General features: G+C 41.2%; 1 protein-coding gene across 1 annotated transcript in view; it reads right to left on the bottom strand.

Annotated features, from left to right (window-relative positions):
* CAMKK1 (calcium/calmodulin dependent protein kinase kinase 1) overlaps nucleotides 1-22,483 on the bottom strand; it is a 116,545-nt gene that overhangs the window by 4,308 nt on the left and 89,754 nt on the right. Inside the window, exons 12-14 of the mRNA XM_077836549.1 lie at nucleotides 14,828-14,915; nucleotides 12,065-12,193; nucleotides 9,404-9,507 (exon numbers count right to left, since the gene is read on the bottom strand). Coding sequence (XP_077692675.1) covers nucleotides 9,404-9,507; nucleotides 12,065-12,193; nucleotides 14,828-14,915 — 321 coding nt within the window. The remainder of the gene's footprint in view (nucleotides 1-9,403; nucleotides 9,508-12,064; nucleotides 12,194-14,827; nucleotides 14,916-22,483) is intronic.

Genomic DNA, 22,483 nt, shown 5'->3' with positions numbered 1-22,483 from the left:
TTTTATGTTCTCAATAACACAGAAAGCATGACAACTGAGGAGAGGATTTATAATTCTACTGCATCCAGGGGAAACACAAACACACAGTTACCTTAAAGATGGATGCAAATATAGAGATGAGCTTAAGAGGAACCTGTCCCTAAGGGCAAACAATGAGATAAAGGAAGAAAATGTTAAAGAAGATGTTGGCAAAAGGCAAATGAGCACGTTTCTGAATATTAAAGGTATGAAATTAAACAGAGGATGGGATATTAGTCAGCAATGTTTACTAAGGCTAAAGACCAAATAAAAAACCATGACAGTTAATGCTGTCACCCATAGTGCAGTGCTGTGCATACACCTGTGCTAAAGGCAACTGATCCTGCAGGGTGCCAATTGCTTCCAGCAAGCTGTTCAGTGCCATCAACACCTAGTGAAATCAGTGGGAGTTGAAGGTGTTCAGCAGCATACAGGTCTGTGTCCCTAGCATGTAGAAGTCTTATGAACATGTAGTGTTATTAATTGCCAAAGGACACAAGTTGAGCAGGAATTAGACACAAACCACTGAATAGATGATGGGTGCTTCTGTATGTGATGCTCCTAGTGTAACAAGATGTTATGATATTCTGTGCTGAAGTTAGTCTGTAAACCATTAGTTAGACTCTAATAATACTTACCCTTGCCACAATATGGGCCATAGCTTTTAATAAAAGCACACATCCTTCCCTTGCAATGAAAAATATATTAGTGTGAAATTTACTTGGACAGGATTTTCCGTTGACAATGTGTATGTATTATTTAGTCAAAATCTGCATGCTAATATACAGATGCCCACAGAATTTTAGCAATGTTAAGAGACTGACTTAGGGTATATTTACACAGGAAAAAAAAAAAACACCTTGCGGCAGTAAGGGTCAACTAACTTAGGTTTGTGTTACAGGGCTAAAAATGGCAGTGTAGATGTTTGGGCTCACGCTGGAGCCTGGGTCCTCATTCTCAGAGACCAGGCTCCAGCCTGAGCTCAAACATCTACACTGTTATTTTTAGCCCCAAGCGCAAGCCCCATGAGCTCAAGTGAATTGACCCAGGCCCTGAGATTTACTGCATGACCTGGGTTCTGAGACTTACTGCAGGAGTGTTTTTTTGCTGTGTAGATGTGCCCCCTTAAACACACATTTTGTGAAATTAAGAGTTAAGTCAAACTTTGCATCCTTTCTGCAGCCAGTTTCCTGCCAATACCATCAACAATGAAGACTTTAATCTGGCTACAGGTGTCAACAGGCTATGTTTTAAAAGTGAATGTAATTTTAGTAAAAGGTGCTGGACTGTTAGCCCTGGGGCTGGCATCCTCTCTCAGCACAATAGGTAAGGAAAGTCTTGCCCATGCTGCCCCACCAATGGGCCTCAGTTGGGTTTTGGAGAGAGTCATAGGCAGCAGGTATTATAGGCAAGGAAGGCTTTGCCTCCCCAAACAGCCTACCGTGGCCCCTGCCCGCAGGCCAGTATGCCTCCTGCAGTGACTCAGGGTCGCTGATGCTGGGCTGTGCTGCCTGCCCAGTGCTGGCCAGCCGAGCACCGGGATTGGGGGCCACCCGGAGCTGTGGGTGCGGTGACTGCACCGCACGGAGCCCCAGGGCTGGGGTCACAGCGACCGCACTGCCCTGCCACCCAGAGCCCTGGGGCTGGGGGTGCGGTGACCGCACTGCCCGGAGCCCAGGGGCTGGGGGCACAGCGACCGCGCTGCCCTGCCACCCAGAGCCCCAGAGCTGGGGACGCGGTGACTGCGCTGCCTGGCCACCTGCAGCACTGGGGCTGGGGGTGCTGTGGCCGTGCTGCCCAGGGGCTGGGGGCATTGAGGCTGCAGTGCACTGGGGCTGGGGCCTTGCCCCCCCCGGCAGTCTGGCACTGGGGGGGTCACAGTGGGGGTGCTTTGGGCTCCTGCGGGGGAGGGGGAGGTAGAAAGAAAGGGGCGGGGCCTCAGGCACAAGGGAAGGGGCTGGGGATTAGACTTCCCGGGCAGCAGGGTCACCATCCGCCTGTGGAGAGAGCAGGTCCTGGCCTATTCAGTCCTTGAACTCTGTTGAGACTTGTCAACAAACCTGACAACTTTTTGTGGTGACATGGATACCTGTTAACAAGAACTAGACCGAGACTGCTAACCAATGACCAAAAAGCCACCAGTCAGTCACGGCCAAACTGGCCGTGTTTGAACCAGCGACTCTCAGATGAAAGGCTCCATTGTTACAGCTATTTGCTAAATCTCACTGCGTAGGTGCTGGAACTATGCGTGCTGGGGATGCTGCCACACCCCCTGGCATAAAGTGGGGTGTGGCAGCATCTCTTTGGATCAATGTCTCTCAGCACCCCCATTATACAAATTGTTCAAGCACCCCTGCTGCACTGGTCACTTTGTATCTTGCTGCCCTCATCCCCTGTCTGTGCCTTCTCTATTTAGACTGTAAGCTCTCAGGGCATGGATCTTATGATCTGATCTATCAGTGGGATCAAGTTCTGTAAATAATAAGAATAATTCCATGTATGGTAGCTGAAAACCACACTTTACCAACTGCACAGCAATGGTTAATGTGCAAGTATAGTGGATCTGCCAAAACATTTTTTTCAGTTAATTTGAGATGTATTAGCAATAATAAATAAGAGTAATAAATGCAGTGAAATTATGCCTGCATTAATGAGAGGAATCTGGTTCAGGTGGGGAATCTACATACCTATAATAAAGATGTATAAATGGAAGTTAACTGAGAATACTGAACAGTTGGGATTTTTAAAAACCTGTATTCAGTGACTGGGAAATTTAAAAGCAAGAGACCAAATTCATCCCTAATGTAGCTCCACTGAAGTACTAGTTACATCAAGTTGAATTTGGCCCATCGCATGTAGGATCTAAAAAAACAAAGGGTCAGATTCAGTGCAGATCTTCTGAGAGACGCTGCATAGACAGAACAGCCCAGAGGGGAGTTACAGATGGCTTTACACTACCTTTGAGCTGCTCAGATGCCAGGAAGCTGCTGCTGTGACCCAAATGACTCCCCAGCATAAGTCAGCGCAGCCTTCAGGGCTGCTCTATCTTACGGCAGCCTTTTCTGTGCTGCCTATGTACTGGAGCAGCATGTAGGGACCAAAGTGAGAGCCAGGAGATCAGCCCCACAGTGTTTTGTGACCTGTAGCAGCAGTTAAACACAATTCCAAGCTCAATCAGTGATGTAGGTGTACAGTGGTACTTTTGCCAGAGGCAGAAGCTATATAAATAGTGTTGCTAAAAACAGCCATCTTCATTTTAGCTCCATTCAATTGTAATATTTGCCAAATGCCTAAGCATAGATGACTTTTAAACATTTCTAGACATTTAAGTAAAGAAATAAATAACAAACAGGAAAGGATTTTTCAAAATCTTACAAGAATTGAAAAATTTAAGCCCTCCCCATGAATTTAAAAACTATTTTTAAAGCAAGGCCATTTAAGGATCAAAATCTGTAACAGCTATGAAAGGTCTCCTGCTTTTGCAAAGAACTTTGATCTGCATCTTCTTCCCTAAGCATTTCCCAGAATAGAGCTTGGCATATTGTGAGCAGGTAGTAGAAAGACTGTGAAGAAATTAATTAAGTCAGGCAGCTTCCAACCTAAGAAACTCAATGAGTAGGCTGTTAAATTGGCATCTTTCTCTCTTTTTCTAAAGGGCAGATCCCTTTTCAGAAATGTTAATTAGGCACCAGATATTGAAAAGCTAACTCAGCTGTCAAAAGGCTTCTTGCAGGAAGATTCTTGACACTGACACAGATGCAAGTTGACTTCAGCAGCACGCAGTGCATATGGCTTAGAAAAACCCCAACTATTTTACAAGCAGCCTAATTACACAAATTGAATGTGAAATTGGGAAACTTTTCTAATTGCTTCTCTTTTTTCCTATGTAGGAACACAATGCAACAATACCATCACTGATTTACCACACTTCAAAGACAGTACAGTCAGGGATGTGGAAAAACAGTGTTGTTGGGATTTTTTAAAAATTTGTTTGCTTCATTAATATAACAGAGATACCTTTAATATAATAAAGGTGACACAGGTTGCACTTCAGTTTCCAGTGTGTTTTCAGCACACAGGAGCTCACTATTAGACCATGCAAAGTGCTCTCAATTTCCACTCAGGAACATGAGCCAAATCGTGAAGTCTGCAATGTTGCTTTCATGGGAATTTTGTTTGAGTGAGGACAGCAGAATTGAGTCTAGTGGGTGCTGCTGTGCTCAGCAATATCCAGAGCTCCTAGGAACTGATGTGGGTGATTCACTAGGAGGTACTGTTCCCCCTCAGTCACCAATGGACACACACATGGTTGTAGGGGGAACTGTGATGCTGAGGATACTGCCTGCTTGATGAGATGTAAAGCCAAAGTTCTGAACACTTGCATCTTTTACTATCCTATCACACTTTTCACAAGAACATCAAGTGTGGGTGCTGCCAAAATGATTTGTACTTTCTGCAAAGTTACTGACTATGTTTCTGCAGACTAATTGGATTTGAACAGTTAAATTCTTAAAATGAGAGCTATCCCCATATAACTAAGATGAATCTTACATAAGACTGAATATAAATTACTTTAGATACGTTAGAGGAAAGTGTCATGTTTTGTTTTTCTTATAAACCAAATGCTCACATGGATATTGGCTAAGATGAGACACATAGAGCAGCTCACAGGCCATCTGGATAACAGAGCTGCATCATTGCCGATGTTGTATGTACAGAAAACAGGTGGCAGATAGTGGAGGGCATATAACAGATAGTTCAGCCACCCTGCAGTATAACTTTTCCTCAATCTAGTCCTTACTGTTGTGTATTATGTGTACTTGCTTTAAAGACTCAATGTGCCAGATCCTCAGCTGGTGTCAAAGGCATAGATGCATTAAAGTTAATGGAACTACTCTGATTTATACCAGCTGAGAATCTATCCCACCATTCTGAAGACACATACTGTCCCTGAACGTGAACTTCTGAAGCAGCATACACAATATTGCCTTAGGACTAATCCTGCAAGATGCTGAGCACTCTGGCCCTGACCCAGCAAAGGATTTAAGCACATGCTTAAATTAAAGCACATTGAGTATGACTATGACCTCAAATCAAATATATGTAATATATGACTTCAGTGGGACTACTCATGGGCTTAAAGTTGTGTGTACTTACATGCTTTGTGGGATCAGGGCCAGACTTTGCAATATCAAGCCCTTATACTGTAACAATGTGATTTAACATGGTTAGTTCCTAGAAGTTTGTTATCCTTTACTCTTGTTCTAGATTTATTTCAATTAACTTGGCACCATTCATAACATGTACATTTATATTTTATTTTACTTTTATATTGGAGATGATTTTATACAGAACAATCCATTGTAAATTAAGAAAGTTAGGTTGGCATGAAGCATGAGTTTAATATCTAGCACAATTTCTCTTTGCAAATATACTCAATGTAATCAGGACATAATTCACCTAGTACAATGAACACTCCCACTTAGACTTCACAGAAATAAAATAGCTTTGCCTCTTGCTTTCTGTATTTTCTTAAATGCAATGAAGCAAAACACAGAGAAAGAAAGCTTAAATCTCTTTCATTCAAGTGCACTAATCTAACTTTTACAATGCATAAAAATAAAAATTCATATTATTTTAAATTATCTGTTTACAGTGTTAAATATATCACTGTATGTAAGAAATACTGTCTGATGTGTCAATGTCTCTTGATTTAATTAGAAACATTCCTATGCTGGTCCATAAGGTCCATTTTCGCAAGTCTTAGTTTAGGGTAATCAAACATTACTGGAAGGTGCCAGAAATGCTGATTGCATGATATCACATAAGCTGATTGGGTACAATTAAGTGAAGAGGACAGCATAGTTGAGCACTTGCACACACAAAGGTTACAATAGATAGGATAAACTATTTTTTAAGGAAGAGATATAAACTTCCTTGCTTTGGAGCAACCACAGATTGGCTGTGATTCAATCAGTGAACTGGCTCATTATTGTAAATCAAGTACCTTGAGCAAGCCAACACAATACTGGATAAACGAGAACTAGCTGACATAATTTATTTCAAAAAGCCTTTGACACAGTGCCACACAAGAGGCTATTAAGGAAACTAAATCTAGACATGGTGGATGAAAATGATTAGAAGCGCGAAAAGCTTCCATTCAACAAGAGACTGAAAAGACTAGAATTGTTCAATTTAGAGAGGAGATAAATAAAAGGGACACAATAGAGGTATACTACCTGTCATCAAGGCTTAATAAGATTTAAAAAAATCAGATAGATTGGATAAAGATTTTTTTAGAAGGGATATAAACCCTCATGCTTCAGGGCATAAGACAAACAGAGGGGTCAGGAAGAAATGTCTCCTACTGGTAGTTTATTCTATCATTGCTTACTAAAGGGTTTCTTATGCTACCTTCCTCTTAAACATTTGGCACTGATTACTGTCAGAGACAGACTAGATGGACCACTGGTCTAATCCAGTATGGCTATTCCTATGTATCTCAGTGATTTCTATGAGAACAAGAGAAAATCCTAATATACCAGTTAGGATAAGATTTGAAGAAAAGGGGGGGAAAAAAAAGCACCCATTGCTTCCCCTGAGTTAAATAGTCTGGAGGGTCTGACAGCTATTTGGTATTTTTCTTTAGACTCAGTAAAGTCTCAACATCATAGAGTGAAGAGACTCGCTGGCAAGGAACTATGTGAGGCTATGTCATAGGATGATAGGAATGGAAGGTGATGGTCTGAGAGTTATATAAAGTGAAGATAAACTCTTCCTGCTAAGCTGATGAAGTATCCACATTTGAAATGTTCTTCTGACATGTACCCGAGACTGTACTTGAAGCTAAAAATCACATCATATAGAGCAGTCTCTTGGATGACATCTCGCTTGCCAGCCTGGATTGAAACTGTCAGTTTGTAGACTCTGAAAATCAGTGAGCTTCAGAAAACTGGCAGCAGAAATCAGAGAGCATGGTACATCTCTGCACTCACTACAGGCCAAATCTCAATGGGATTTGAGCATGCTCAGAACCCTAAAAGGAAGCACTCAGCACCTCATAGGATTGGGTTCCAGGGAAAAAGATATTAAAACCTGTTCTAGGTAAGGTAATAAAGGTAGAAGTGCTTCTTCTGTTAGCCAGGTTCAGTTCAACATGACTGCAGTAACTCTTTCCTTTCTGGATCAGTAGTGCAGTTCATTATCCACAGTTGGTTAATCATGAGGTAGATTTACAGCAGGCTTTTGGTTCTGAAAAGGTTAAGGCAATAAAATATAAAGAGCAAAGGTGCTTCTTTATGGTGATCAAGGTCCTTTAACTCTCCTACCTCTGAAAGAGTCTCCTATAGTAGATGGGAGAAGGGAGGCAGATACAAAGGAGAAAAGTATCTAATTGGATGTAGTCATTCTCTCTCTCTCTGTTGTAAGGATCTGGGCAGATAGCTAGAGCTATAGGACACTCAGCTAGATGGTGCCAGCCATCTGACTAGTACAGTGTATGGCAGGTCCTGTGTTACCATCTGTTGTGCAAAATTTAATTAAGGAAACATGGGAGTTGGAACTTGGCCTGTGTGTCATACAGGGAACTGTGAGTTAAAATTAGGACAAGGCCCTGGCTAATATTCCTGACCCAAGTATCAAACAAAAATCCTTACAGTTAAATGGCTTTTCCTTTAGATCAGTTCTTCACAGCTTTATGAGAAGTTCTAATGAGGATCAGTCTTTATCGCACAACACTGTCTGAACACTCTGAGAGTATGTCTTCACTACCAACGTTAAAGTGCTGCCATGGCAGTCCTGCCACAGCAGTGCTGTAACATGGCTATGTAGTCTCAGCACCAGTGCTGGGATACAGCTCTCCCAGCACTGTAAAAACCCCCACCCCGCATGAGGGGAGTAGCTCCCAGAGCTGGTGCACTGTCTACACTGCACTTTACAGCGCTGAAACTTGCATCACTCAGGGGCGTGTTTTTTCATACCCTGAGCGAGAAAGTTTCAGGCTGTAAAGTGGCAGCATAGACAAGGCCTAACTGATGTAGGCTCCATTGCGTGCTGAGGATTTGCACATTACCTTGATCCTGCTCCAACTGAAGTCAGTGGCAAAATTGCTTCTGACTTCATTAGTACAGGATTGGGCCTTAAAGTCCCATCATCTTTAACGAGAGCAACCCACTCAAATCCCTACACACTGGTGAGAGAAAATACTTTGTATTTCCAAAGATGTAGTTAGGTAGTTTAGTTAATATATATGAAAAGTTATCAGCATCTTTGGAAATCTGCTAAGAGCGGTGTTTGTTTAGCATGGAAGATACTGAGTTTTAGGCATGATGCATGTATGCCAGGGGTAGGCAACCTGCGGTACGCAAGCTGATTTTCACTCTCACTGCCTGGGTCCTGGCCACCGGGCCGGGGGGCTCTGCATTTTAATTTAATTTTAAATGAAGCTTCTTAAACATTTTAAAAACCTTACTTACTTTACATACAACAATAGTTTAGTTATATATTAAAGACTTATAGAAAGAGACCTTCTAAAAACATTAAAATGTATTACTGGAACGTGAAACTTTAAATTAGAGTGAATAAATGAAGACTCGGCGCACCACTTCTGAAAGGTTGCTGACCCCGATGTACGCTATGTACTGTAGCTTGGTTTATCACATATGATGCGTTTTGTTGGTTCCCACAATACCAATAATGTAATGTCAAAGGTGTCCATCACTGGCTTCCAGACCCAGTCCAGGATGTGCACATTTTCCAGTTTACAGAGATTACATGGGTCACTGATTTCCAGAGCAGAGCTGAAATATATCAGCATGCTTCTAGTTTTACAGGTTTTTTATTTTTTAATGTCTAGATGACGCAGCTGGACTCCTCCAAACCTCCTACTTCTATTGTTCATGGACAGCAGAGCAGAGGCTACTTACATAAGAATTAAATAACCTAGTTGAATTTCATCAATGGATACTTTGCTAGCTTGATGTTTGAGTACTGTTTAAACTACACACAGTATATAATAAACAAACTGGCTAAAAAGCTAGATTCTGAGCTGCTCTAAATGGGTACAACTCCTCTGAAGTCCATTGAGCTGCATTCATTTACATCAGCTCAGGACGTGGCCCTAAATATGAAAGTGGCTGCATCCATACAAAGAAATGTTTACTTTGTTCTAATGTGGATGTTTCATTATACTTCAACCCCAAATGACACCAGAGGCCTTATTCATCCCTAGTGTAACTCCACTGACTGATTTTCCACATGAAATTCACCTTTAAATTCTAAGGAAATTATCTGAAAACAGTTTCCATTATTCCTCCCACACTACTTTGTTCCTTGAAGCGGCCATATACAGCTCAGGCAGAGCACTAGAAGGGGCAGATATACATACATTAATAGGTTTCCTGGAGCAGACATGGACCTCTCTTCCCTTCTGGCCTGAACCTCAAATGGGTTTCCAAATGAGCGTTTCCTTAGCATGGCCTTCACTAAAATCTTTGAAGAAGGAAAAACAGATCAGAGAAGATAGGTGGCACAGAGTTTTCATCATCTTTATAATGCTGCTCTAAGCACTAGATCAGAGGAATATAATGATTACTTCGTTAATTTAATAAAATTGTAATGCCGTTTCACAGGTAAAAACTGAACTAGAGGGATCTGTATAATAGCCCTTAGGTTTCTGTTTGGTATAAATGCTGATCCATTGGCTACTGAAGTTAGATCTCTGTTTGCAAAGCATTGCTAGAAATAGCTATATGAATACTGTCAACACCCATTGACTAGAGGGAAGGGAACAGGCTGGTTGCCTGAGCACAGGACTGGGAGCCAAGAGCTCATAAGACTTAGTTCCAGCTCTGACAATGACTCCCTTTGTGACTTTGGAAGTCATTTTAAACCTCTTTGGCCACATCCTCAGCTGGCGTAAATGAATTAGCTTTATTTGCTTCAATGTAACTATGTTGATTTACACCAGCTGAGGATCTGGCCACTTTAAATACCTTTTCCAATCTGTGAAATGGAAATAATAATGTTCTCTTATCTACCTCATAGGGAAGTTGTGAGAGTCATTAAAGGTTAGAATGTGGTTTTATCACAGGCCCCAAATAAGGAGAAGTAAATAGCCACACCACCTCAGTGGCTGGGTGAAGGAATTGTCACAATTACCCTGCCCTAGTGGGATTAGTCACTAAATTTAGATTTAGATTCAAGTTCAGATTCTGTACTCCCCCAATCCTTAACTCCATTTAGGTGCCTGGTGTTTAAGTTTGGGGCCATCTCGGTTACTAACAGATCTTATTGTTTCTATTTCTAGGTATCAGGATTCCCTGAAGAATATCAGATACCATCACTATAAGCACAGTATAAGACTTTAGCTATTGTGGAGATGCACGAGAATAAACAGAGTATCAAAGTTTCCAGGGCTGTCAAATAAGCTGTCATTTTGACTGTAACTATTTAAGAAATAGTTTAGGAAAAGAGAAGCCCTCTGCCTTAGGGGAAAAAACCATGAGACACCTTAGAACAAGTTTTACAGTTCAATCTTATCTAAAAGACACAGGGTAACTGGCTCATGGTGATGAGGTAGGCTCACAAATTCTGCAATATTTCAGTGATTGCATTCTAAAATCAGTAGAGAAACATGGGGCCGGATTCTCAGCGGATGCAAACTGATGTAGTTCCATTGAAACCAACCAATGGAGCTACACTGATTTACACCAGCTGTAGCTCTGTTCTATGGATTTTCCCCCAAATTATGGGATGGTATTAGTATTTTCCTCCCACATGTGGAAGTTCTTAAGCCACCAGCTTTAGACCTGGCTTACCCCCCTTTGCTTTTTAAATAAGTGAGGATATGTTAACAATATTTTGTTTCAATAATTGAAAAGCAGGCATGTAGTTTTATGCCAGGAAGACTCTTCAGGACCATGACCTATATTTGTCTGGAATACTGCACTTCATATGTCAATTTCAGGACATCTGGTCACCACACGCACACTTAAGCATAACCTCAATTTGCAATCAGTAAAGTGTCCCCTTTTCATTACAATTTCATCTTTTCCTTTCATTAAACAAAAAAATTTTAAACCTGCCAGGACACATCTCATAAAGGGAAGCAAGTCTTTCAGCTCCTGACACTGGAGCCCAGTGTTTAAGTGCCTAAAGCAGAAAGGCTGAGTTCTTAACTACCCATTGTAATTTTAATGATTTATTTTAAACCTGGAGGTCAATATTTTGCAGTGTGTTTATTATTCCATCACATAGAAGATTTTGTAGGAAAAGGCTTCACACATTTATTTCTAGAGGGAAAATACCATATGATTAAATTGCCTTCAAAATAGGAAAAGAATAGGATTCGAGTTCTCAGGTGTATATCTCTAGAGGTACCTAGTGCCCACTGAGTTGCTGCAGGCACCTATAGCTTGGTACTAAGCCCGCTGAAGTCAATGAAAAGACTCCCATTGATGTCATGGGCTTTTGATCAGGCCTTACTGCTGATCCAAAGAGAATATGCTCAACAACTACCAGAGCGTGTCCTATGCTGAATTTTCTGGGCCATTTGCAGCTCTGCTTCTTGCCTTGTCTATGTACACGGGTGGCTGCACAGCAAACCGTGCAAACAACCCTTTACTCTCCCTCACTGCTCTCCCTTTTTCCAGTCGTAGTGGTGGTGTTGGGATTGGAGTTACATATGTGTCTGGTAATAAGTCTTTGCAAATTTGAATTGCTTCTATCATTTGCTTCCTCTGGTGCTGGCCACCTGGGGAGCTTGGCCCTGCACCTATTATCTGAGTAGCCCCTTTGACGTCAATGCTCATATGGATAAGGGCTGCAAGACCAGGCCCCTGTGTGTTGGAGTACCAGTAAACCTTTTGAGGTAAATGCACAGCTCAAAGGCATGAACAACTCCCACTGACTTGAATGGCTAAATCATGCACATTATACACGGGAAATTTGTCTATCCCTCACGTTGAGATTGCTTCACCTGATGGCTCAAAGAAAGTGACATATCTCCTGGAACATAAAAGCTTAGAAAGCTCCTGTTTTCACTTACTACAGCTGGCAAGCTTGGGATTGTCTTGACGGAATTCTTCACCTCCTCCTCAGTCACCTCCACCACAGTGCAATGCTCTTCCTCTAGAGGCAGTGGATCCTCCCCAAACTTTGTTAGCCAGGGATGCAACTACATGAAAAGGGACACAAAGAAAGCGGTGAACAAGCCACTGCAGAGAATCCTAAATGTGTATGTCCCTTGTACTTCACACAGTGTGGATAGATGTTAGTTAATATGGGGAAATAATGGCTATAGGGCTGATTATTATTACAAGCTGCGAGTCAGGATAGCTCCATTTTCCACATAGGTTGGCACATGCTGAATCAACAGGCTGAGGGCTAACTCAGAGGTTCTGTTGCACTCCAGCGACTGTGTGTAGTGTCTCTATAGACCTTAAGAGACCATCAGCACTAATTGTCATGGGCTGGCATTTTCAAAGGGGATAAGAGAGTTAGGCACTCAATTTCCACTGAATTCAGTCAAAACCTATGAAAATCCCATTCATCAACAGCAGCTCTCTCTCACATACACAGACACTTTAACAACCCAGGCCCAGGAAAAGCGCCATAATGTGTTTTCAAACTTGGGTGCCTAAATTTAGGCACCTAAACAAGTGGCTTGATTTTCAGAAGTGTTGAGCACTCAATAACTCGTGAGTTCAGATGCTGCTGCAAATGCTCAGTATCTCTAGAAATCAGGCCACCTAGGTAAACATATAATATAGTACCCAAGTCTGAGCATTTTGGCCTAACACTAATGTAATGTTTCAGGGTCATGGAGAGGCCCCTATACATGATGTGGTTACATGGCTATGCAATTGCCCACACAACTTACCTTTTTGCCTAGATGCCACACAGACTAATGTTCATACCACATCACTAAAAAAAAAACATGGCCACCCTCCTACCACCTTCCGGCTGTTCAGCTTGTTTGCCCAACATATGAGGGTCTTCAGGGGAGGTGGATTACATTGCAAACTAGGGGATTGTTGGATAGCACGCAGCCAGTGGAAGGAGGCACAGGTGACCGTGAGGGAGCAGGAAGAAGCTTGTTAGAGGATGTGTCTTCTTTCCCAAATAATTAAACGCCACAGGAGTGGCTCCTATGTGGTTTAGGAGCCTCAGATGTACCTGCATCTTCCAGCAGGCCTCCCACTTTCCCTCCCCAGAGAACACTTCACCTTCTTGTGCTGCTCCCTGCTCCTCTAGTTTAGTAACCACATGGCTTATTAGATGATCTTGTAATTAATTAGCATTGTCCCATAATGTCATATAAATCAGTTTAGGGCATGGGAGGCCTGTGCATAATTTTGGTCTAATGTGCTACATAATACAAGGGGTTTCAAGTATAAACAAACAGTACTGGAGTGGGGCTCTTTGATATCAGTGTATTTGTCCAAGGGCTGGCACCTATGGAGGTTAATCAGAACAGCATCCACTATGCTTTTAAAAAATACCTGCCTACCTCCTGGGGACTAGTCCACAGCATTCAATCAGACTGATGTTTGCTGCCTACAAACTTTAGAAGGAGTTTAGTGCAGGTGTCCAGAGCACTTTTCAAGAGCTCAGCAAAGAACTTCTTTATGGCACTTAATTAAATTGTGTATTCCAAAGATGATTATTCATGCTTATAACAACCCTCTTCAGAAGCAAAACACCACAGTCAACCCTAAATGAAATCATTTTTATTAAAAGTATGGAATATCTAAGTCGTGTGAGCATTTCAATTAGGAGACAAGTGTATTTCGTGCATCAACATGATTCAGAAACAGCAATTTCCTTATGTTCCCCCATATAATTTCCTTGATTTTTTTTTGTTAACTGCAATTCCAAACTGAGTTTGCCAAACAATTAGACCTAAATAACTGTGAATAACAAGAGTGATACATCCGAGATGCAAATTAGGAGAGGGTAGATATAGTTAATCCACCCCCACCCCTGCTTTATTCAACTTCAATTTCTCTGGGCTGGTCTACACCAGCAGCGCTGCGCTGGGAGAGAGCTCTCGGCTCCCAGCGCTGGCCACTATCTATACTCATCTGTTCCTCATCTGTTCATCTATACTATCTGACGCTTTACAGCGCTGAAACTTGCTGCGCTCAGGGGGGTGTTTTTTTCACGCCAGTGTAGACAAGCCCTCTGACTCTTTTCAAATAGGTGAGACTTCTCAGTGACTAATGATAGCAGAACATGGTATCAGTCCTGAAACAAAATGTACAAAGCAGCATGGAGCATCTTTCTCCATCAGGGGTGTTCGTTGCTCTGGATTCATGAGCTTTGCAGAACAATGACCAAGGTAATGTTGACAGAAATGGACGCTACATTCCTTGATCCCATTCCTACATGTATAACAACAGCCAGCATGGTATGAACAACAGGTACATACACGTATAGTATTCAGCTTCACAGTCACTGCAACACACATCTGTGTCTGCTAGACTAGGGAACAGGTCTGATCACTCGAGTTAGCCATCTCAGTAAAAAAACAAGGTTTCAATCTACAAAAGTGTTTGTGGGAAACGCTGTCAGTGTTTTATCCAGATTTTGAACAATTTTAATTAAAAATCCCCTTTTATTAATATTCTCAGAAATAAGCAGCATCAGAGTGATTTTAAGTCATACAAATATGGAGCCAAGTGAATGTACTCACCCTTTGAGCTATGCTGGTAAGTTTTGTCACATTACAAGTAATACAAGAAATATGAAACCAACTGAGATTACATGAAATAATTCCAAATAAATATAACATTCATGATGAATTTACCTTAATCTCAGGAACTGTTATCCTCGTTTCTGGATTTTTATCCAGCATCCTTACAATCACTTCTTTGAGCTCTTCACTTATCTGTGGCCTGATTAAAGAAAATACCAATATATGGTTAATAAGGTAACTACAAATGACAATCTTATGCATAAAGCTTCTCGTAGTAATATTCTGTTAATTTGCTCCGTTTACAAGTACAGAATTCCCTCCCCCCCCCCACACACAACTGCCAGGATATTCAGACTGGGAAGTGAAAATCAATTCTTCTTAGGCCTTATGATCGCTAATAAGGATAATGTACACCAGATTCTGCCTACAGACAAAGGGGTTGTACAGGAGCAAATAAAGGCATATCTAAAGATTGGGGGTTTTATAGCTATTCTGAGGGCAGAATCTGAGACAAAGAGGTATAACTGACGGGCACAATCTAAACGGTGTTGTACAAGTGACAATAAATACATCATTTTGCTTGCAGAAACATTATTATTAACAACAATGTGTTGGGAAGAAATAGCCCTGTTTGATATTCAAATCTCAGGTTGAGTTTGCAGGTTGTATTAATTGAAAAGTTTCCACAAATGCTTATGAAAATTGATTTCAAATTTAACATTTGTCTGAAGCTTTTGCAACCAAAATGCTGCAGAACTGTGCCAGAAAAGGGTCAAAGAAGGGAAATAGTTTCAATTCCCAAGATAAGGGTCTTATAAAAAGTAAACAATCAACACAAACGGAAGCAAGAACATTTGATTTTTTAAAATAGTTTTTCCTGGGTTTAATAATCTAGCCCCCAATCTTGTAAACCCCTCTTCACACAAATGGTAGTTGCTCATGCAAGTTGTTCCCTTAAATGGATTACTGTCAAAAGCAAAGGACTGTATGATCAGTAGTATTAACAACACCGGTAAGGACTTTTAAAAACAAAAATAATTTTTATTATGACAATACTCTGAAATAGAATTACATTAGTGTGTGTTAGCACTGTGATAGTTAGTTGATGATCTCTGTCAGCATTTCTCTCATAAACAATTTTCAGTGGTGCATATATTTGCTCAAAGCTGGAACTTGGCAATGTAAAATTTCACGCCAGGAGAACACTTCCCTCCCATGAGAATACATTTCAGTGCTCATGAATGTGACAGATTAAAAATGCTGGAGATAACTAGGCATAACGCTTCCCTCTCTCTCCTCTTCAAAAGCAAAAGGAAATAAACCAACCATATACAAATAAATTACATTCAAATCATATTAAGGGACATACCAGTGTGATGGATTTGGAGCTGCTCTGTAATAACTTATGAACACTGTATGTTGACCTGGTTATTGGGACATTTAATGTATGAATATGTTGGTTTAGTCTAATAAGGGACTGTCGGGAAAAACAAAAGCAGGAAGGGCCACAATGGCTTAAGATAAGCCACTTCTCAGAAAACACTTATGAGTTGTTAAGAGACAATGCCAGAACTATTGGCCCTAAGGACTCTGGCTTGATCTCCTACTGAGCCTACAGGAATGGTCTGGACCAGAGGAATAAATGCCTGGGAATTCATTGAGATTGGGCAGTAGTTGTTTGGGAGAACCAGACTCAGACACAGTAACATACTGGCCTGTCTAGGTTACCATCAGTGGATGGGAACACTTTAGGTCAGAAAGACATGTTTTAAAATGCTTTTGTTTTAAAAGCTTTGTGCCACTGTTAAAATAAACAACACTTTTGTTTCAAGAAGTCTGTCCTATCCCTGTTCACCACTGATCACAGACTGAGAGGAACTGCAGGTACCCTAGTTCAGCTGGACCTCAGGTGGGTGAGAACAGTTGATCCACAGATACTGTATCCCAGGGCCTGGTATAAGAACAAGATAATTGTGGCATTTCACTCCAGGAGAGGTAAAGGTCTGAGCCCTGAAAGAGGACAGAAGTGCAGCTAGCCCTGTAACTGTGATAGCTAGCAATGTGAGAACAAAAGGGCCTGATTCTCACTTACACTGAAGCTCTTTAATACTGCTCTGGCTGTGTAAAGGGGTCATAAAGCGGTACTCTTTAAACACCACAGTGGTGCCATGGCGGGTGGAGGGAGGATCAGGCTCAGACAACGGGAGGGACAGGAATGACCAGTAGAATACTGCCATTTTCTAGACTACCAGTCACATGAAATTTTAGGCAGAGGGCAGGAAGGGGAAAAACCATGACACTCTTATAACAAAGATCTGAGCTATAGAAGATACTAATACTGGAGCAGAGAGCAGTAGTCAGCAGGTCATAAATAAGTTGTCAGGGCTGCTAACACAGCAGGTAGCTGAGATAAAGGTGAGATGGTGCTTTCTAAAAGGCCTAAGATCTGTCAGCGCAAAAGCAGTATTAATGTAATTTGTTTAAAAAAAAAAAAAAAAAGACAGCACAATGGTCTACTCTGATATTTTTCTACAAGCCAGAAAGACTTCTAGGCAGACACAGAAATAATGAAAAGTCATAAGGAAGGGCAAATGCATGGCTGTCTTTGTTGCAGACAAGCTCTTTGCGAAATTCATGCAGTTCTGGGTACGTTACTGTTGAAATTAATTGAATTACCCAGTTAATAACAGAGAGAGGAAGGAAGGAAAAAATGGCCTTGCACCGGCTATTCACTATGTCAATGCTAAACAAAATGCCCACCACTTACACCAGCACTTCTATGCACCATGTCAGAGGAGATGTGCAGGACACTCCGGGGCAATTCAAAGGGACAGTATGTGCACCAAAAAGGGGAAAATGTCTTCCATGTGTTTGGAACATATGTGTACAAACGTGTTTGTTTGTCTCCCATTAGAGACTCATGGAGTCTCCCTATTTCTCCCCTGCACTCCTCCATTTTAAAAGAACTCATGCCGTACTTGACAATTTTTTTAGTGGAAGATTGCACAATACTTTGGAGTTCGTTAACACTATTTCTCAATCAGCCAGGGGTATTGTTAAAGCATGGCACAGGGCTTCTTCACAATTCAAACATGCTGCAGTATTGCTAACCACAACCATTGAGACAAGGCCTCAAATAGTCACCAATGGGCTTAAAAACCATGAGATTTTAAATAACTTTGGGGTCTTTTTAATTGCCTTCTGTACTTGGAGCAATTAGGGTTCATGTTTTCCAGCTTTTTCCCCACAACAAAGGGAGCTGGAAATGTCTTTATTTTTCTAAATGAAAACTAAGATTCTCGAATATTCCCAGGAGCTTGGAAGAACACCTAGTATCGTGAGATTCATGACAAAATAGTGAGAATTGTCAACATTGCATGCTACCTTCATTGTAGGTGAGAAAAAGAATGACTTAACTTTAGATCCCTATTAGAATCACATATATAATATTTCCTGCACTCTTAATAGATTTCTGGACACAAAACCTTTACCAATTTGCTGTTAGTCCTGAATAATTTTTATTTAGTGTCAATTGTAACATAACCCAAGATGAAATTATACCTACATCCATTTTCTTAAATATCTAGCACAATGCACAGGAGTTTAGATGCATGATCCTCATTTATATGAATAGAGCTGCATATCTACAGAAAATATTTACCCACTGTTTCTGGCCTAAGGGGAGCTGAAATATTGGAGCACAGAAAGTTACATTTCTTTCTTTAATCGTTCATAAAGCAGGGATTGAGTTTCCACGGACCCTCTGTAAACAGAAATGTGTGTCTTTTGTAGCCATGGTAAAATGCCCCTATATATAGCTGGGTGCTAATTCTGTGGGAGGTCTGAGGTGGAATCAGTCCAGTGAGTTCTTGCTTAATATGCATCTCTCTGTTACCATCTTTATCAAATAAATGGATTTAGTTTAGACAGCAATCAACACACAGTAACTTTTTCTATCTCTTAACATCTTAATAAGCAGCAAGATTTTTTTTAGACTGGGAGAATCGGTCAATGAGAAGTCAAAATAAATCATGCAGCAAGAGTTATTCCTGAAGGAGATGGCTGCATGAAGAAAAGGTTTCTTAACGCAACCCAGTTAGCCCGTTAAATGTTAATAACTTACTGTGGAGACAGATGGGAACAGTCACTCGTAAACTGACTGCTAACCCAAATATATGATGGGCAAATTGCCCGGGACCTGAGAGAGCAGAGACACGACTGTCTACGTAAACAATTTTTTGCTGCAGCTCTGTTAAAACAAACATCCATCCAAAATCATGCAGCAATGGCAACACAGAATGAATTACCTTAATGGGTTCTGTCCATATTTGCAATGCCTTGGGCCTGATTATCTGTAATGTGCTGATGCCCTCAAACCTAAGGGCCAGATTTTCAGAAAGACTCAGCACCCACAATTGGAGCAAGATTCTCAAATGAGTTCAGCTCCCCATTAGGCACTTAAGACAAATAAGCAGATTCTCAAAGGAGCTCACTTTGGAGTCTAAGAAGTTTTGATACTCTGGACCTTATTTGAGTGCCTAAATGGGAGCTGAGCTCTTCATCTGGCCCCTTCCTGATTTAAGTGGGAATTTGAGGATGCTCAGCTCCTCAGAGGAGAAGGTCCTTAGCATCTCAAAAATGATTCACGCCACTGGATAATGAATATCTGGCTACAATTTGGGCTGTGTGACCCTGGTACTTTACCAGGAGCATGTTTCATTAGAGTTTTAATGTCCTCATGCACATTTCTAAATACTGAAGTAATTTTATCTCTAGATTTTGACTAAAATGAAGGATTAATTAATGCAAGTAGGTCAGAAATTCTGTATCTGGATATTGGGCTGAGTTGGAAAAAATGCAGCTTTGGGTTCCTCATCCAAAAGCAAATGGAGAAATAAATAAATCATCATCCAAAAACCAGAGTGAAGGCCTGAAGCTGTGAAATGCAGAGAAGTGGCAGATATGTTTACAGACGCTTTATAGCCCTGTCTATACGACAGACAGAGCCATGTTAAGTGGAACCAGGGACTGACGGACAGACTCATTTGACAGCGGTACAGAAAACATGGACCACATAACAGCATTTTTCCCACTACAACTGTGTGTTAATTTGGTTGGCTTGTATTCATCTGCCACACTGCACAACCCTGAGATCAACAGATCAATATTATTAAGGCCAGAAAGAACACTATGATTATGCTGTCTGACTCCTGCATAGCACAAGCCATAGAATTTTACCCAGTAACTCTTATAGTTGAGGGAATTCATTATCATCATCATCAGTACATTCTGTGAAAATGCAGGCAGCTGTTTCATACAGCCTTAGATCCTGGTGCCAAGGGTGGGGGTTAAAGTTAAAGTTGTTTTTCACATGGTGCATTGCACTTTTGAGATATCCTCCGGCACAGACGTGGGGCCTGATTCTCTCCTGCCTTGCATGTGGTGTAGTCATTTACAGCCTGTGTAAAGTGAGTGTGAAATGCTACCAATATCAGAATGAAAGCATTTTACACCCACTTTGCACAGGTGTATGCGACTATGCAAGATGCAAGGCAGTGAATAATCAAGCCTGTGGGAGACAGAAGTACTGGTTAAACAGGTAACAGACACAGTGTTATTCCCCCCCATTCATGTTTGAACTAAGGCAGAACACTATTCAAGTGAAGTGCTGCAATAAGGAACACCCACATGGTTAGGAATCATGTGTTTATCATGTTGCATGTGTGGGATCAACCTTGCTACATCCTAGTTACCAACCTAGTAAAAAATCCCATCATAGTGTAGGTGAATATTCAGGAAGAGAGCTTTCCATACATCCAGTCCTTCAACAGCTTTATTTCATCCTTTGCAAGGCCAACTGTTATCCTCTAACACAATTCTCGTTCCCAATTAATATTCCGCACAGGAAGTATCAAAGGACGTAGCGTTACATTATTATCCAGTAGTACAGCTCTACTGTGTCCCACATCAAGCTAAGCCAGGGTCATGAGAGTATATCACTCAGACTTCTATCACCTCTGTTATCATAGGACTTTTAGTAGAGGGCGCTACTATTCTGATTCTTAGGGGATGGGGGTGGGGAGTTGGTTCAGGATCAGACCCTGGAAAACTTACACTGGTGAGTGGTTACTAACACAAGTAATCCCATTGACTCAAATCAGAGTACTTGTGTGAAGAACTACCAGTGAGCACAAGAGGTTCACAACATGGTTCATAAGTAACTTGATACAATTTGCAGTAATAAAGATATTTTCTACAGTAAATATAGAGACGCAGAAGACAACAGAGCCGATAGTGGAGTAATCATTTATTGTTTTGTTCTGTTTGTACAGCACCTAGCACAATGGGGTTCTGGTCCAAAACTAGGAACTACAGTAATACAAATAATATATAATAATAAAAATAATATTTATCTTAGGTAAAACTGGCAATCATTTCAATTCCAACACTGCAGTACACGCAAAGGGGGAATAAATACTTTCCGTCCCTCGGCAGATTCTCAGCAGCTTAGATAGGCACTGCTTCAACTAAGGGAGAATCAGAGGTTTTGATATTTTATTTTATTCTAGGAAGTTGAGATTTGATGTTCCATTTGGATCTTCTCATGTCTGTCTCTGGAAACATCACTGGCACACATGCCCTAGTACAATAATATTGCTTTGGCTGATTTTATGACATCATAATGGGGTTACTGATAGAAGCCAGGAGTCTAATAAATCTGCAGACAGACTTTTCAGCCAGCTAGTTCAAGCTGACAGGAATAGAACAACTGATTTCTGTGGGTCAAGAGAACAGAGCCTTCACATGTATCCCCTGGGACTCATCCTTGTGAGCCTTCTGGGTCATGCTGCCTCTGCCCTTCCCATAGAAACAAAATACCCAAACATCCTGCACTCACTGGTACCAACATGACTCTCACAGGAGCTCCCACGATAGCCCCCTCATATATTATTAACTATTAAGTTTTAAACTGACTCTCATTTGTAAAGCAAATTTTTGGATGGGCATCAATGAGGGAAAAAACCCAACCCCATAGTTACAAACAGCATGAAACTACTCTCATTATTACTACAGGATGCAAACAACAGGACAGCTGTAGATGTCACTATTTCACTGTACTATTGGGCATGACAGAACATTTGTTGCCCACCCACTATTGCAGGGTGAAATTCCCATCTCGGAAAACATTCCTCTAGACTGATGCTATTATCCTGCTGGATTTGGCTTCCATGGGTTTCTTTGTTCTTCCAGCCTCTTGAATTACTGACTTCTTTAATATAGTCTTAAGTCAATTTATTTTCCCTTACTACTATTTAGTTGCATTAAGTGTTAGCTTCATTGGTCACAGAGTCCTAGATCTTAAGCGGTGATAAAAAAGGGACTATGAAAACCATTAGGGATGCCAGGGCTTGTGATACTTTCTTGGCACTGCCAAAGAGGCAGACTGCAGTTTCTAATCAATTGGTGAGCCTGCTTCATCTCTTGTGTATCTCTATTTATCCTGCCTTTTTAGCAGGCGGAGTTAGTAGAATATCTTAACCCTGCAGCGCTCCACTAGAATACAAGGATCGAGATGAAGAATTCTGTTACAACAGCAGGTTTCAGAGATAGATTGTAGCCATATGGGTTTCTAGCAGCTTCCTTCTGATTATCCCTCCATTTCTTTTAGAGTTTCCTTCTCTATACACAATCCTTATGGAAATTATGGCCACATGTACTGGTAGCCTCCATCACTGTATTACAGCTATTCACTAAAACCACTCACTT

This window comes from Eretmochelys imbricata, chromosome 17 (genome assembly GCF_965152235.1).
Source record: "Eretmochelys imbricata isolate rEreImb1 chromosome 17, rEreImb1.hap1, whole genome shotgun sequence".
In the NCBI taxonomy this organism is placed as follows: Eukaryota; Metazoa; Chordata; order Testudines; family Cheloniidae; genus Eretmochelys; species Eretmochelys imbricata.
Note: the sequence above shows the minus strand (reverse complement) of the source record. Positions and strands in the feature narration are given on the sequence as shown.